Raw genomic sequence first — 17,280 nt, 5'->3', positions numbered from 1 at the left:
CCAATACCCAGCTATTTCTGGGTCCTCATGCTAGAGGATAAACAGGCTAAAAAGGGGGGGAATTATGCTTTGGATTGGGGTACTCGATCTCAACTCTTAAAGGGCTGCTGTTACACAGTGGCAGCCTAGAGGCGTGTGACTACAATCTCCACAATCCAGTCCTGCCACATCCAAGGGCAAAATGTAAGAGCACTCTACCCCCGTACTTGAAGGACCTTCAAAGACAGAATCCTCAGGAAAGGAGGTTTGGGTCACTCTAACTGGCAAAGAGATGCTTGCTGAAGGCAGAGGGAACGTGGAATGAGTAGCAAGGGAAGAAAACCATCAATCCTAATACATCCTCTTGAGGAGTCACAGAGACGAAGTTTGCAATCTCAATCTGTGTTTTTAAATTTTTTAATGTTTAGTTTTGAGAGAGATAGAGCAAGGGAGGGGCAGAGAGAGAGGGAGACACAGAATCCGAAGCAGGCTCCAGGTTCTGAGCTGTCAGCACGGAGCCAGACGCAGGGCTCCAACTCATGAACCAAGAGATCATGACCTGAGCGGAAGTTGGATGCTTAACCGATTGAGCCACCCAGGTGCCCCTGGAAGCATTTGTTTTGGTTTTCGAATCAAAAGGGGGATGAAGAATGCATCATGATATTAGGAAGAGTCAGATTATAATGGAAATTTACAATTTTTTTGATGCTTGGCATCCAAATACTTCCTACCTTGGAAGATTCCAGAGACTGGTGGAGGCGAAACCCCCTCCTACTACCCAAGCTAAAGGAGGCGGACATTCTCTCTTCTCTCTGGTGGCCAGGGCACGTGAAGAGGCTCAGGCTGGACAGTGTTCCTAGGGGTGTTGAGTCATGAGAGAGTGATGCAAGATGCAAGACAGTGGAGAATTAACTAGATGGTTAGAGTGTCCAGTAGGGACAGCATTAGCATCCTCACCCGGGATTTCCGGGAGTGTGATCTCAGACGTGTTCCCAGAGGCATAATTGTCCTTGGTTGCAGTCTCTCCAGCCATTTCTCCCATTTTATGTGCTGTTAGATTACGGTTTTTTTTTTTATTTTTTTTTTTCAACGTTTATTTATTTTGGGGACAGAGAGAGACAGAGCATGAACAGGCAAGGGGCAGAGAGAGACGGAGACACAGATTCGGAAACAGGCTCCAGGCTCTGAGCCATCAGCCCAGAGCCCGACGCGGGGCTCGAACTCACGGACTGCGAGATCGAAGATTACGTTTAAATAAAGCCGTTTCCTGCATGATGAGCTCGTGTTAGTTTTCAATGTTTGCATCCAAGAACCAGACTGGTAAAATCATAATATTTAATTGGTCTTTTATTGTTAGTTATTTGGATTCTTCGCATTTTTAATATAAGGAGTGTTATAACAAATTATTCACAAAGCTTTTCTGCCCCTCTGTTTAAGATTCTTTTCTTTTTTTTTTAACGTTTATTTTTGAGACAGAGAGAGACAGAGCATGAATGGGGGAGGAGCAGAGAGAGAGAGAGACACAGAATCGGAAGCAGGCTCCAGGCTCTGGGCCATCAGCCCAGAGCCCGACGCGGGGCTCGAACTCACGGACCGTGAGATCGTGACCTGAGCTGAAGTCAGACTCTTAACCGACTGAGCCACCCAGGCGCCCCAAGATTATTTTCTTAATATGCAGGTTCAACTAAGTCTTACAGTAGATCTTGCGACACATATTCAGATGACTCTGCGACGTATAAAAGATACCGTTTCACCGAATCTTTGCCTGGGTCACTTCTTGAACAACCGATACAGCAAACGATACAAGTTACAAATGATTTATCTCAGGAAGAAGATTTTTTGCATATGCCCATTTTTTTAAGATAACCAAGGCTTATTAAACACCAAAGTTTAGAAAGCATAACCACTTTTTGATTACAGTCTTTCCAAAATACATCACATACTTCCTAACCTCCTCCAACCGGGATCCCTCATCCCCGGAGGCCTGGAGGAGAGATGGTGGGTTTATCTTGCCCTTGCACTTGATTCCCGTGCTTTCCTCAGCGCTGGGGAATTCACTGCCTGGGGTGACCTCAATAGCCTGCTGGTCAGAAGACAGAAACTCCTTCCTCTTCAACCCTTTCCACACTCTCTGGCTGGTACTTGCATAGTCTCCAACCACTAAAAAGGTAAAACAATTGAATGTTGCTGTTGCAAACAGATACCCATGCTTGGAAAGTCAACCACCCGTTCAAAGGTGGAAGTCAGTGTCCTGGTGGGAAAGCTGGAATGTGTTCCACTCTGTACGTTGGAGCAAACAACGTAGACATTGTGACAGTCTAGTTTTCAACTCTGTGTGTCATTTGTTTTCGTAGAAGTTTCCAAAAGTGTAAGAACATTACAATCATGTTTCAAGAGAGATTTCTGGGGGCTCTTTCCAGTAGAAAAATGTCATTCCATTCTTCAGGATCTCCAGGGAAACTGCAATTTTCCTAAATAATCTATGTTTTAAGAAATGTCATAATTCTGTGTAATCCTAAAGCCCCCTTCGTTAAATGTTTAAATCCAGTTTTTATGAGTCAGTCTTTAAGGGACATGGTTCCAGCTGCTTTCCTCTTTCATAAGGCAGTGTCAGTGTCCATTATTTGTTATGCAAAAATGAGGGGCTAGATTCCCTTAAAATAACTCTGCTGAAGGACAACTTTCACAAATAGAAGCACTGTGCTCTGTTATATAGCAGACATGCAAAACAAGTTAATGTGGACTCATAGACCTAATTGGAAATGAGACAACCCGATCTTTCCTACCAAACAATAACAGCAGGATTGCTACTCTTTCAAAAATCAGATTTTGCAGCAAAAATGCTTGCAAATTATGAAAAGTAGTTCAATATTTATCTTTTTGAATATTGTTCCAGTGCCATTTGGGGAGGGCGGAATTCTTTGGTTGAGAGAATGGATATATAGGGAAGCGGGTATAAAAATTACATTTTGGGGGCGCCCGGGTGGCTGGGTCGGTTAAGCGTCTGACTCCGGCTCAGGTCATGATCTCACGGTTCATGGGTTCGAGCCCTGCTTTGGGCTCTGTGCTGACAGCTCAGAGCCTGGAGCCTGCTTTGGATTCTATGTCTCCCTCTCTCTCTGTCCCTCCCCTGCTTGTGCTCGGTCTCTCTCTGTCTCTCAAAAATAAATAAATGTAAAAAAATTTTTTTTCAATTACATTTTGAATTCCATGCATTTTACTCACGATAGAGTGATAGTTTTGTACATAGTGCAAATCCAAATAAAAATCAAATACAGGACAAGTTAGCACATGCCATCCAGATTTATTCCATTCTAGTGTTAGAGACATTGACTTATTTTAACTCCATTTGCTTAAATTTATTTTACTTTATTGTGGTAAGAACATTTAATATGAGATCTACCTTCTTTTTTTTTAAGTTTATTTATTTATTTTGAGAGTGAGAGAGAGAGCACAAGCAGAGAAGAAGCAGAGAGGGAGAGGGAGAGAGAGAATCTCAAGCAGGCTCCACACTGCTAATGGGTAGCCTGATGTGCGACTGGATCTCACAAACCATGAGATCATGACCTGAGCTGAAATCAAGAGTTGGATGCCCAACCGACTGAGCCACGCAGGCACCCTGAGATCTACCTTCTTAACACACTTTAAGTGTGCAATACGTTATCCTTGACTTACGTGTAATGTAAGGCAGAACTCTAGAGCGTATTCATCTTGCTTCACTGGAACTTTATGCCCACTGATTAGTAACACTTTTCCCCTTGTCCCCCAGCCCCTAGCAAGTCATTTCACATTTAGTTTCGCTTGACTGAAATGATGATTAGTAAATAGAATACTTATTTAGATTTGTGCTTGCCATATGTAACAAATTATTTTTAGGTTATGAAAGAGAAAGGAAGGCAAGAGGAAAGGTTTCTCAAGCCAGAGGCGATTTCTCTGCTTCCCCCTTTCTATTCCACATGGAACAGCATTGCCTGGGCCCAGCTCAGGTCTCTGGCAAGGACCGGGCTCGGGACGGGGAGGCAGGCAGGACTGACCATTTCTGTTTCCCACGTTCAGCACAGCTCTTCAGGTTTACTTGTCAGAAGCCAGAAAAGAAGGCACAGGTGACTTCGTACATCCCCTCTATCTGTAGCAAGCAGCGTATTTATTTTCTCGCTCAACGATCTCATTTTTAATGGCAACAACTTGATCTTCCAACTCTTTCAGCTGGTCAGCTTTTTCTTGTCTACTCAGATTCAAATCTTGGATCTTCTTTTCTAAATCTGAAACAAGAAAATGAAGTATAGGATGTATTTGGTTTTGGTCTGGTTTGGAATCTGGATACCCGCCTTATACCTTACACAGGGATTTACGGGTCTCTTAAAGATGTATTTAGCGTTGCGTTTTGATTCCACGGACAAAACGTTTATTTTCACCAGACTTCTTGAGGTTTTCACACAAATCAGGGCAGAAAAGTTGATATTTTTGTCTAAAAAGTAGTTTCTATCTAATGGCATTTATCAATGTCAGTCTAAAGCGAGTTAGAATTCATTAGAAATGAAAAGACAAATGATGACCCTTGACTGGATTTGGTGCATATTTCCAAATGTTTGTTTTGCTGTTTTAACTTCACTTTTTTTTTTTAATTTTAATGTTTATTTTCGAGAGTGAGAGAGACAGAGGGTGAGTGGGGGAGGGGCAGAGAGCAAGGGAGACAGAGAATCGGAAGCAGACCCCAGGCTCTGAGCTGTCAGCACAGAGCCCCAGATGGGGCTGGAACTCACAAACCGTGAGATCGTGACCTGAGCCGAAGTCAGGTGCTCAACTGACTGAACCACCCAGGCGCCCCTGATGAGGAACTTCTTAAAGAAGGAAAATAAATGTCCTGCTTCACCTGGACAGATCACACCTGGGTGATCGGGTGGCTTGGGGGAATTGTCACACTAGCCTGGAGCGTGTGTCTAGAGGAAGGAGCCAGAGTGCTGAAGACACCTGAAATGTGGGTGTTTTTTGTCATCCTGAGGAAACAGAATGAAACCAGCAGGTGAAAGTTCCAGGAAGGAAGATTTTGTCTGATTTATAAAGAACTTTCTAGCAGTCACAGCTGTTCAAAGAAAGAGCTGTTATGGAAGGTGGCGAGCATTCCGTCTCTAGAAACTTAAATACAGGTCACTTGGGAATGAAAAGGAGATCCAGCACTGGAAGGGGATTTGTTCTAAAAGGAGAAAAGCCCCCTGTGTTTCCGCCACGTAAGTGAGTGAGGCTATGCGGGTTACTCCTCGTTTGCCTGACCACATCCATTCTCCGTCCTGCTCTGTCCTGGAAAGCTGGCCTCAGTGGGTGACATCATCCGGCTCCCTTGATCTCTGGGTCTCATTCACACTTGGCCCTGGACAGTTCTGGGAAGTGATGGGAGGGGGAGGGGGCGGGCGAGCAGACGGTCCCCGAGGAGAAGCAGGCTTCTGGCAGTTTATGCATCTGTCCGCCCAGCCTGCAAAGGTGCCCCCACCCCCCCCCCCCCGCCTCTGGCTCCAGCCTTCATAGAGCTCCTTCAGGGCTATGGCCCTCCTGCTTCCCCTGCCCCTTCAGGCCCAGGGACACTGATGGCTTCTCATTGCCGCCCGTCACCAGGTACCTCCACACCCTTAGCAGATTCTCTGAATTCCTGGGTGGTTTTTAGAGTTCCTCCTATCAAGAAGCAGAGGCTATCTGCCCTCCCCGCTCAAACCAGGTCCAGCACTGCATGTTGTTTTGACCAGTATGAAGGGAAAGAAACGTACAGGACCACAGGGGCCTTGCAGTTTCTGTGCTCATTCTCATGGAATTCAATACAAGCAGCCGTAAGGCAGCCTGGGATAAAAGACCCTGGAGAAAACGGTCCAGCATCTCAGTCAAGCCCGGCCCCGGGCAGACCAGCCAGCTGACCCAGGAGCTGAGAGCACCTGCTTGAAGAACTCAGGACAGACCCACAGAACGGCCACCCAGAAAGCCACAGAAAAACAATGCATGGCTGCTGTGTTAAGCCCTTACATTTGGGAGTGCTTTGTTACACAACAAATAGATAACAGAGCCCACTCTGTTTATAAGTATGCGATCCAGGGGCCATCTGGGTGGCTCAGTCAGTTAAGCATCCGATTTCAGCTCAGGTCATGGTCTTGCGGTTCGTGACTTTGAGCCCCGTGTTGGGCTCTGTGCTGACAGCTCAGACAGAGCCTGGAGCCTGCTTCAGATTCTGTGTCTCCCTCTCTGCCCTTCCCCCACTCATGCTCTGTCTCTCTCTCTCTCTCAGAAATAAATAAACATTTAAAAAATATATATATATATGACCCAGAATTCTATCCAGGTGTGCTTCCTATTTCTCGCTGGGACCCTGAATGACACAAAGGACTATAGAGGGACCCTGGCTGTGGACTGGGGTCCATTCTCACTCAACCTTGACCCTGCCAACGTAAATAAGGGCTCCCTTCTGGGGTCCATGGGCACTTCTTCCTAACAGGTACGACCAGAGCACAGCTGTTGGGGTTCAGACCCTTCTCGAGTGGCAGAATCAGGAAGGTGGCCAAACCAATGTCTTCTTTTCCTACCTTGTCGAGCTGTCAGAACAGCTCTCAAAACAGAGCCAAGAAAGTGGAGTGTGTTATTTTAGACTTCTCTTAGAAGGCCCCTAACTTCTCTTCCAAGCGAATTTCAAAAACTGTTGAGAGTTTGAGGCTATGGGAATACGTGGAAACAGTTTGGGCCTCAACATAAAACACAAGACAGAAAATGTTCTCCCCACGTTTTTGCTCCTACAGGAAGGACCAAGTTGTGTGAATAATAGCAACTGATTTTCATGGTATTGCTTATGGAGGGCACAATAAAAACCGCTCTGTCTTTTTGACTCTTTCCTAGTTAATTTCTTCTCAAAATTGTTAGGAAAATATGGAAAGTGAAAACTGTGTAAATTACATAAACGTAAAAGATGTAAATGATATAAACAATTACACTAATAGAAAAAGTTGCGTTTTCCTCTTTACTCTCCCCCTCCCCAGAGATAATGAATGGTAACAGGGTGGGATGTATTTTTCCTGACTTTGGCCCACACCAATGGTGTGTTCTCATTTTTTTCCCTGTCATAGTGGGAATATAAGTGATTCTAAGGCCAAAGACTCATTTTATAACAAAGAAGCATTATACAGGAGGAGTCTCGGTTGTTTGAATATTTTGAGAGTTATTTACATTCCAAATGAATATGATTCACTTTAAAGTTTTGGAGACAATACAAATACCACCAAAAGTGAAACTAGACCACTCATCATTTGGTATTTCTTGATGATTTAGAAGCAGTTAAGGGCATGATGACTGCCTAGAAAAACCATGAGTACAAGTTGTGGGGGAAGAAGATTCTGATGAACTTTCTGACTGTATGCATTCTATATTTACTACACTTTGTGCACATCTAAATGTCCATTTTTGATCAAAATCCTTGTCTGGACTACGATTCCTTCTGGAATGCTGCCTACAGATCTCTGTAGGATGACCACTGCCTTGGGGTCTAGATCATATGGACTCCAAAACAGTTATTTGCATGAGAGGAGAAAATAGGAAGCATAGGTTAGGACGGGGTGTTTCAAGTTTCTCAACATCCACACTACTGATTCTCTGGGTAAAATAATTGTTCACTGTGGGGCCGTCCTGTGCATCATGGAATGTTTACCTGTGCCCCAGCCCCCATCCACTAGATGCCGGTGGTACCCCCTAGGTGTGACAAACAGAAATGTTTTCAGATGTTTTTGTCCCCAGGGAAGGAGATAAAATCACCCTGGGTTGAGAAACAGTGGGTTCGGAAAAGGGCATTTCAGGTTGACCAAAGGCCATGCCAGTTTGTTCTGATGAACACAGAAATGGAGGCTCGATGATACCCTTTGAAGTAAAACCATGCAAGTGGCTTGTTACACTGCGGTCCCCAAGGCACTGACCCAATTCCTCCTTCCTTTCCTCAGTGGACTCATATGTGGTTGAACTGTGTCATGATCAATTGGTATACATTCTACAAGGGAAGTGTGGCACTCTGTTATTGTCACATTGGTGGAGCATGTGATAGAATAGATAGAACTCCCATATAATCCAGCAATCCCCTTTCTCGGTATCTCTCTGAAGGAAATGAAATCCATATCTCAAAGAGGATATCTGCATTCCCATGTTCACTGCAGCATTATTCACAATAAATAAGATATGGGAACAACCTGAGTGTCCATCAATGAATGAAGAAAATGTGTGTGTGTGTGTGTGTGTGTGTGTGTGTAATTCAGCCATAAAAAAAAGGAGGAAATTCTGCCATTTGCAACAACATAGATGAACCCGGAGGACATTATGCTAAGTGAAAATAAGCTGGAGAGAGAAAGACAAATACTATATGATCTCACTCATAGATTCATGCGGAATCCAAAAAAAAAAAAAAAAAAGTTGAACTCCTAGAAGCAGAGAGAATGGTGGCTGCCAGGGTCTGGTGGGTGGGGGAAATGGGGAGAGCTTGGTAAAAGGGTTCAGTTTTAAGATGAAAACGTCTGGGGATCGCATGTTCAGTGCGGCGCTGTTTAGTTAACAATATTCTATTGCATATATGAGTAGATGTTAAACATTCTTACCATAAAAAGTATGCGGGCTGCTGTTGATTAACGTAATTGTGGTGATCATTTTACAACATATATGCCCATCAAATTGTCACAGTGTACACTTTAAATATAGACAATTTCACCTGCCACTTAGACCTCCAGAAAGCTACAAAAAAGGAAGAAATACCTGCTATTCTTCTTATCTTGTCTTCTGTATCTGTGGCCAGTTTTTCTGCCGCCTCTTTTAGCTGTTCCACTTTATCTAATGTTACCTTTGTCAGTCCTGTAGCACTTGTCTTATGCTGAAGAACAGCATATTGGTTGTTTAGCTCTGCAAACTCCTATAACAGAGAAACGCTCCCATCACCAGAAAATATTTATAAAGCGTGTATACGGGTGTGATATTTGCCTGATACCGTTCACAAAAGGTGCAAGCGGAAACCATGATCTGATCAATATGCTGGAGTCACCCTGATATTTCCAACAGGGCTTTTATTTGCAATGTTTTTTTTTTAGACTGAAAAAAATCCTCAGCTTTAGCTAATCAAACATAAAACTGCTTGGTTACAAAATAGCAATGTTAATTCCATGTTAAGGCAATGATTTAGGAAGCACCGATTGTTCGTGCTAAACTAGTTAAGGTGGGAGATACAGAGGACAGAACTGACGGAATCCTGCCTTTGACAAATCTTTGGTTCAGCTGGATCAGACAGCTGCCTGTACAGCATGAAGGGCAGAGTGAGTGGCAAAGATTTAGTAGCAACGATACGTTATTTGGCTGGCAAATACGTAAGAGAGAAATGAGGCAGGAAGCGAAGTATATATGTGTTAGTGTCCAGAGCTCCCTCAGTGTTAGAATGGACATCTCTGGGGTCAGCCCGCGTGGCTGACAGTCTAGAATGTTAAATAGATGAGAGAAGGCCAGGAAGGGGCTATGGAGATGGGGAGGGGGTGGGCAGGAAGTACCTTTCTCCACTTCTGTTCATAGAAAGTGTGCTCAAGTCCCAAGTGGGGGGTGGGGCGGGGGGGGAGGGAGTGACCTTGCCCATTAGAAATTAAAAGCAAGAGGGGTGCCTGGGTGGTGCAGTCGGTTAAGCGTCCGACTTCAGCCAGGTCACGATCTCGCGGTCCGTGAGTTCGAGCCCCGCGTCAGGCTCTGGGCTGGTGGCTCAGAGCCTGGAGCCTGTTTCTGATTCTGTGTCTCCCTCTCTCTCTGCCCCTCCTCCGTTCATGCTCTGTCTCTCTCTGTCCCCCCAAAAATAAATAAACGTTGAAAAAAAATAAAAAAAAAAAAGAAATTAAAAGCAAGAGAACCGACTAATTGTAAAAACACTTGAACATCTTTCCTTTGTGTAAGCTACTCTATTAATGCAGCCGACCAGAGATATCCTGCTAAGAAAATGAGTTGATAGTTTCTTTCAGCAAACTAGATTAGTAGGGTATTTTCCACAACTGTTTAATTAACTCACTCTGACTTTTGTAACATGATCTATTCTCTTTGGCAGGTGACTTTCACTTGTTTTCATTATAGGTTATGTGATTTATCTAGAGTAAAGGGTAAATACGCCCAAGATAGACCCATGGCACAGACTGTGAATGTTTGGAAGGGAGGGAAAAATAGACCAGGAAACCACTAGAAGTACTAGGAGGAGTAGATGGGGGGAGGAAACACTCCTAGGATGGTCAAAGGACGTTTGTCTTCCCCGGAGACAGCCCTCCGTTACAGAAGAGCCTTCATGCCCATGGGAATCCCGACTAACACACACCACTGAGCAGGGTCCAGCACTAACGGAACTGCTGACAAATGGCACCATGAGGTGGGGTTAAAGGATTATCCTTCAAAGAAGCACTGTCTGCTCTTCGTGGCACTGGTGGGGCTACTGACCTGTTCAAGGCCCCCAGCTTGGCGTTGGGCCGATGCAGCCTGAGCTCTCACGCGGGCCACTCGCCCCCTGTTCCTTTGCAACGTGGTCCGCAGCTGGGAGAGTCCAGCTTCCAGCACCGACTGCTGCTTTGCTGAGTCCAGCTTGTTCTCGGTGTCCTTGGCTTCCTTTTCAGCCTGTTGTCGATTGAAAGACCAGAAAGGAGAAAGTCTCTTCGTGTAACAAACCACACAAAAACAAATGATCGAATTATGCCCTTCAGAAAATAAGCTAGGTGTGAAGGGAAAGTAAATCATTCCTTCAGTTTTTCAGTTCCACCCAAAACAAAGTTGTAATAAAATATTCCTAGACATACGCGCGGGCGTGAAAGCAAATATGACCCGTATCTACGCACTTTCCAGCCCGTTTAAGAATAAAGCGCTTGCCAGTGAGTGAAGACCCTCATCCCATCCCTTCTGTCCCCCTAAAGGGAACCACCCTCCTGAATCTAACATGCGTCACCCCGTGTATTTCTACATGCTTTTTTACTATTACAAAGTCAGTATTTTTAACACCTGCGGTATTTCTTTTTTTTAACTGTATGCAAATAAATGATACTCTCTCTTTCTGCACCTTAAATTTTTAATTCAAAGTTATGCCTGTATACTTCATCTTGGCCAGTTTGCATAGCTCTTGTTTACTCCGTTTTAGCAATTTAAAGCATTCCATTGTTCGGATGTACAATTGATATTCCTATTCTCCAGTTATTTATTGCAGGTGGCTTCTAATTTTTTTCCCCCTTACAAACAATAATGAACATCTTATACTTGTTTCTTATTTCCGTGACTACATTTGTCATATATAGAAGTCAAATCTGACTGGTCATCTGTTATATCCTTTTTATTTATTTATTTTTTTAGAGTGAGAGAGTGTGAGTCGGGGAGAGGGGAAGAGAGAGAGTCTCACGCAGGCTTCATGCTCAGCCCAGGGCTCAATCCCACGACCCTGGGATCATGACCTAAGCCGAAATGAAAAATTAAGAGTTGGATGCTCAACCGACTGAGCCGCCCAGACGCCCCTGTTATCTCTTGTATCTCATTCTTTGGTCGTCCTTTCATGCCTTCTTTGATTTTCTCAAGCATAATAAACATTATGATTTTGTATTCTGTATCCAATGATGGTATATCCCCAGTCTCTTGTGTTCTGATTCTGTTGTTTACTGTTTCTGATGACTCTTGCTTGAGGCAGGCAATTGGTTCTTTTATATGTTTGGGGAGAATTTTTTTGAGTCTTGGTTTTTTGTTTTTGGTTTTTTTTTGTTTTTTTTTTTTAATTTTTTTTTAACGTTTATTTATTCTTGAGACAGAGAGAGACAGAGCATGAACAGGGGAGGGGCAGAGAGAGAGGGAGACACAGAATCGGAAGCAGGCTCCAGGCTCTGAGCCATCAGCCCAGAGCCTGACGCGGGGCTCGAACTCACAGACCGCAAGATTGTGACCCGGGCTGAAGTCAGACGCTCAACCGACTGAGCCACCCAGGCGCCCCTGAGTCTTGGTTTTAAGGTAAATTCCCTTGTTTGTCTCTGCCAGGCATCTGAGGGCAGCCCAGGACCACCTTAAGGGACATTTTCAGCTTGGGTTGTGGGGGGCCACACAGGTAGTGTGAATCTGACCCTCAAATTCCTGTGAAAGCCAGCTTGGGGGTAGAAATTCTTAGTCAAGACTTTCCTTCCCTACAGCCCCAGTGTCTTACTGGGGCTGCCCTCCTAGGGTGTGTGTGTGTGTGTGTGTGTTGGGGGGGAGGGGTTTAACATTTCACTGAGAATTTTGCCTTTCCATTTGGGGTCTTATTCTCTCCTTGAATGGGCTTTGTTTTCTGTCTCTTCTGCCTGGTGAGCATTAAGACCAACAGCTCTCATGCACCAGGGGTTGGCAGATACACTCTGCCCGCCGTCAGGTTCATGCTTTATTACCTCTCTGGCGTCAGACTTCCCTGTCACTGTTGGCCTCTGAAGAGTTCATCCATTTCTTACTAATTCAGCTGTGTATTAAAATTAAAAAAAAATCCTATGCAACATTTTGGGTATTTTTCTACTAGGAGGGCTCCTTGGGGTCCCGGGTGCACCACATTTGTAGAAATAGAAGTCCCTTGTTGTGCCCTTGGACACACGAGGAAATTTTTCTAGAGTACACGTCTACGGACTGTTTCCGTAAAGGACCAGATAGTAAATGTTGTGTGGTCTGTCGTTCATAAAGTCTTTATTACAACTATGCAACTCTGTGCCACTGTAGCACAAAAGCAGCCACCGACAGTGTGTGGCTGTATTCCACTAAGACTTCATCATTTGGGATTAAAAAACAAAACAAAAACAACAACAGTCAGTGAGCCCATTTGGCCCGTGGGCTCTATTTCGCCATCCCCTGTTCTAGAGTATATGCCTCGAAGGGGAAATCCTGGAGGCCTTCTTTGGTTTCTCTGCTGCCCAGTATTTGCAACCGATTCATATCCAACCCTTTTACTTCCTGGTGCACTGCTTCCTGTTCTGTCTGTTTCTGCTTTTCTTTTCAAATTGCGTGTATTTACCTATAAAACCCGGCTGCAGAACAGAGACCGAAGAACCAGCATTCTATGGAGAAGGGAATAGACTGGAGAGTGGAGACTTGGAGGAAGACACTTCACACATTTTGGGACTAGGTCCTGTCCTGCCCTCCAACTGCTAGGTTCCTCTCCCGGATCCATTCTGTGGGTTAAACCATGGCTTTGCACCCTGTCCCGTGCTCTGGACGGGACGCTTTCTTTAGGGTAAGATATTCTTTCAGTCTTAGGATAGTCTGATGAGCTCTCATGCAAAACCTGGCAGTTACAAAACCCTGGCAACAATCAGCTTTATTTCTTTGCCTCATGAGCTTTCGCAAGTCTATGGCTTTCCCTGGAATCAGAAGGGATTAAACCCCGGCCTCAAATCTACCTTTAATAAGCTGTGTGACCTTAGGCAGGTCACTTAACCTCCCTAAGTCTCAGTTTCCTCATTTATAAGCAGACAGTAGCACCTGCTTCTTCCCCCGGGAGGGGTCAAGAATGAATGAAGTGATACTGTGAGAGCTCCATAGAACATTGGGGCGCCTGGGTGGCTCAGTCGGGTTGAGCATCTGACTTCGGCTCAGGTCATGATCTCACGGTTTGTGAGTTCAAGCCCTGCACTGGGCTCTCTACTCTCAGCACAGAGCCCATGTCAGATCCTCTGTCCTTCTCTTTCTGTCCCTCCCCAGCTCACGCTCTCTCTCCCTCGAAAATAAAACATTAAAAAAAAAAAAGAACATCAATTAAATGCATAAAGCCACCATCATTTTATTTTATCCTAAAATCATCCCATCAGATGGGTTAGGCAAGCATCACATTGGCACACAAAAAAAACATGCTGTGTCCACATTCAAAATTTTTTTCAGGTTAGTTTCAAAGAGGGTACAGAAATACCTGCACGGTGTTCTTTTTAATTTTTGTTATCTCTGCAGTCAGCTGTGTGATGGCAGAATTTATCCGTCCTTGGGTGGTTTGAACTTGTTGCAATCTATTCAGCGTTTTGTCAAGATTTAATAGAACATTTGCTGCTTTTCTAAGGTAAGATATTAATGTGTCAGATTAGATAAATATACAATTATTCATTTATTTCACCTTGGGAGTTCATTGGACTCAACGGAAAAACTTGGCTGAATTATTTATAAAGTAAATTTAAATTACTCTTAAGCAAGGCAAAGTGCGGAAATCTTTATTTTGAGAAATAGGTATTACATGCCAATAAGAATGCACATATACACATATCAAATAGATATGGATTTTGGCAGATATGGAAATCAATGACACAGGCCTTGTTCCTTCTCGATCTGTCATAACCAGAGAGGCTTGAGGACTCTCACTGCCCAGCTTTGAACAAAATAACTCTCCTCAGCCGATTCCAGTTCCCTGGTTTGTCAAACTTAAGCACTACTCTCTAAATCCTCACCGGAGTGGGGGTGGGATAGTCAAGAGACTCCACAGACAGCAAAGAGAACTAAAAGCCCTACGTTTTCAGGCTGTGTTTATTCAGGTTTATTTAAGCTTCACTGACATCCTAGCTTCCAGGGGCCCAGTCAGAGGTTAAAATCACAAGCATTCCAAGTGATAGTCTGTTTTATAGAAATAAGCTCACCTCTAGTCAACAGTCAGCAGATACTTAGATCTGTGGGCTCAGAACCACCTTGGGAAGAATGTACCAAGCGAGTGGAATATCAGATAGACCTTTGCAGAGGCAGAATCACAAGTGCGTGTGGAACAGCAAGAAAAACTGACTTGCAAAACATCCGCCTTCCCCATGCAACCCCACCTCTCCTAGTGGAATCTCTCACTCACTTTTTAAAAAAAAGGCTATTTTTTGAAAACAGTGTTGGGTTCACAGCAAAATTAAGCAGAAGGTCCAGAGAGGTCCCTTATGCCCCTGCCCCTCTCCCCCCCCCCCCCCCCAGCGGGCACAGCCTCCCCAGTTATCAACATCCCTGCCAGGCTGGTACATTTGTTAGCATTGATGAACCCTCATGGACACATCATAGACACTGAAGTCCATAGTTTACATTGGGGCTCACTCCTGGTGGTGTCCATTCTGTGAGTTTGGACAAACGTACAATGCCATGTATTCATCATTATAGTGTCGGACAGCATATTTTTACTGTCCTAAAATTTCTCTCTGCTCCACCTTTTTTTTTTCATTCCTCCCCTCAACCCCTGGCAACTACTCATCTTTTTCACTGTCTCCACAGTTTTTGCCTTTTCCAGAATGTCCTTTGGTTGAGCCATACAATATGTAGATTTCCCTTTCTATAACTTCTTTCTCTACAGTTACAGGAGGGGCTCAGGAACGTTCTCCTAACACTCCCCGACCACCATATATTTTTATTATATTCTTTTTCCTTCAGATTTTAGAGAGAGAAATAGAGCGTGCACACATGTGGGGGGGAGGGGAGAGAGAGAGAGAGAGAGATTGAATCTTAAGCAGGCTTCACACTCAGTGCAGAGCCCAACATGGGACTTGAGCCCATGACCCTGGGATCATGACCTGAGCCGAAATCAAGAGTCGGATGCTCAACTGACTGAGCCACCAAGGCGCCCCTCTTTTTCCTTTAGGTTTTCAATGTAACTGCTTATTAAATTTAGAAAATATGAAAAACTAGAAGAAGAAGAAGAAGAAGAAGAAGAAAGAAGGAGGAAGAATAAGAAGGAGGAGGAGGAGGAGAGGAGGAGAGGAGGGAGGGGTGGAGGGAGAAAGAGGGGAGGAGAGAGGGGAGAAGGGAGAGAGGGGGAGGAGAGAGGGGAGGAGGGTGGAGGAGGAGGAGGAGGTAGAAACACAAAGCAAAGAAAAAATTATATCAGGAAGGGAAAAATTTACCACTAATCCTACCACCTTTTAAGATAGCAGTGTAGTCCAGTATTTTTATCCTACATATTTTCCCCCCTTTTTTTTTTTTAAATTTTTTTTTCAACGTTTTTATTTATTTTGGGGACAGAGAGAGACAGAGCATGAACAGGGGAGGGGCAGAGAGAGAGGGAGACACAGAATCGGAAACAGGCTCCAGGCTCCGAGCCATCAGCCCAGAGCCTGACGCGGGGCTCGAACTCATGGACCGCGAGATCGTGACCTGGCTGAAGTCGGACGCTTAACCGACTGCGCCACCCAGGCGCCCCATTTTTTTTCCTTTCATGATGGAGGTCCTCTTCAGTGTATAAGCTCTTATCTTCTTAAAAGCATTAGCATTATACTCCAAGCATCTCTGCATGTTATCAAGAATCTTTCTCAGCATCATTTTTAATAGCCAAGTGATTATACCGCAGTTACTTAATCTTCCTAGTTTTAAATATTAACCCTGGAAGGGGCTGGGCTTACACCTGACTCTGGTACACTTCATTTACACAAGTGGGTGTGGAGACAGTGAAGGCAGCTCAGGGCTCAACCTCGGGGCACCCAAAAATGGTGGTGGATACTGATGATGTCGCCACTGTCCAAGTGACTCCGTGACTCTGACCCACAGCGCCCCACACTCATAAAAACATCAAGAGGTCTTTTCCTTTTCACTTGGCGAAGTCAACAAGGACAAGGGGAAGCAAGAGTTAATTGATTCTGCGCCCTCTCTCTCTAATTTTACTCCTGTGTTACTCCTGGGCACTAGTGTTCCTTTCTTCTATCCCTCGCCACCATATCTTTTTAGTGTGGTATTTTTTTTAAAAAAGTTAGATCTTCAAGGTACTGTCTATTATGGTAAATTTAGAAAGTCCCAGACATAGGTAAACAAGAAAGGGAAAATACACCGATATTCCCACCACTTGTTAAGAAACTGGCATATAACTAGTCTGTGATGTTTATTGGCATGAAGAGGTACCAGATCACTGGAAGGGCATTCTGACTCTATGGAAGGCAAATGGAAAATATGTATGCTCGCCCATTGCCTCCCAATTGCCAGCTTCCTGAGACACCTGCAAAGGGCTTAGCCCTCACTGTGGGCATTGAACTCCTGGAGGGTAATTTCATTTGGACGTTAAGTAACTCCTCACGCAAATATTTTGCAGATGGTCTTTTAGCAGATGGTCTGTGAGAGCAGGAATGGGATTATTAATGTTGTACTTACTCAGCTCCTTTTGCTTTCACCAAAACCTTTCGGGCTTCGTCTGCCGCTTTATTTAGCCTGCCCGCATCTGTTCCGTTGTCCTCACAGTGCTGCGTCAGTTTTCGTATCTTGTCAAGTTCACGGGTTAGATTTTGTGATGCCATTGGTAGATGGATGTCAAGTACACGATTTGCAACCTTCTCTATGTCCTCCGGAGGCACATTTTCCTCTTAAATA

At 44.4% G+C, this 17,280-nt stretch overlaps 1 protein-coding gene across 1 annotated transcript in view; it reads right to left on the bottom strand.

Annotated features, from left to right (window-relative positions):
* Positions 1–3,509: 3,509 nt before the first annotated feature.
* Positions 3,510–17,280, bottom strand: part of LAMB4 (laminin subunit beta 4) — a 99,934-nt gene continuing 86,163 nt past the window's right edge. The window contains exons 30-34 of the mRNA XM_043588590.1: positions 17,065–17,272; positions 13,889–14,027; positions 10,438–10,611; positions 8,740–8,893; positions 3,510–4,241 (exon numbers count right to left, since the gene is read on the bottom strand). Of these exons, the coding sequence (XP_043444525.1) occupies positions 4,102–4,241; positions 8,740–8,893; positions 10,438–10,611; positions 13,889–14,027; positions 17,065–17,272 (815 nt within the window). The 3' untranslated portion in view covers positions 3,510–4,101. The remainder of the gene's footprint in view (positions 4,242–8,739; positions 8,894–10,437; positions 10,612–13,888; positions 14,028–17,064; positions 17,273–17,280) is intronic.

Source organism: Prionailurus bengalensis, chromosome A2, assembly GCF_016509475.1.
Source record: "Prionailurus bengalensis isolate Pbe53 chromosome A2, Fcat_Pben_1.1_paternal_pri, whole genome shotgun sequence".
Taxonomy (NCBI): domain Eukaryota; kingdom Metazoa; phylum Chordata; class Mammalia; order Carnivora; family Felidae; genus Prionailurus; species Prionailurus bengalensis.
This window is presented reverse-complemented; position numbering and strand designations above follow the sequence as displayed.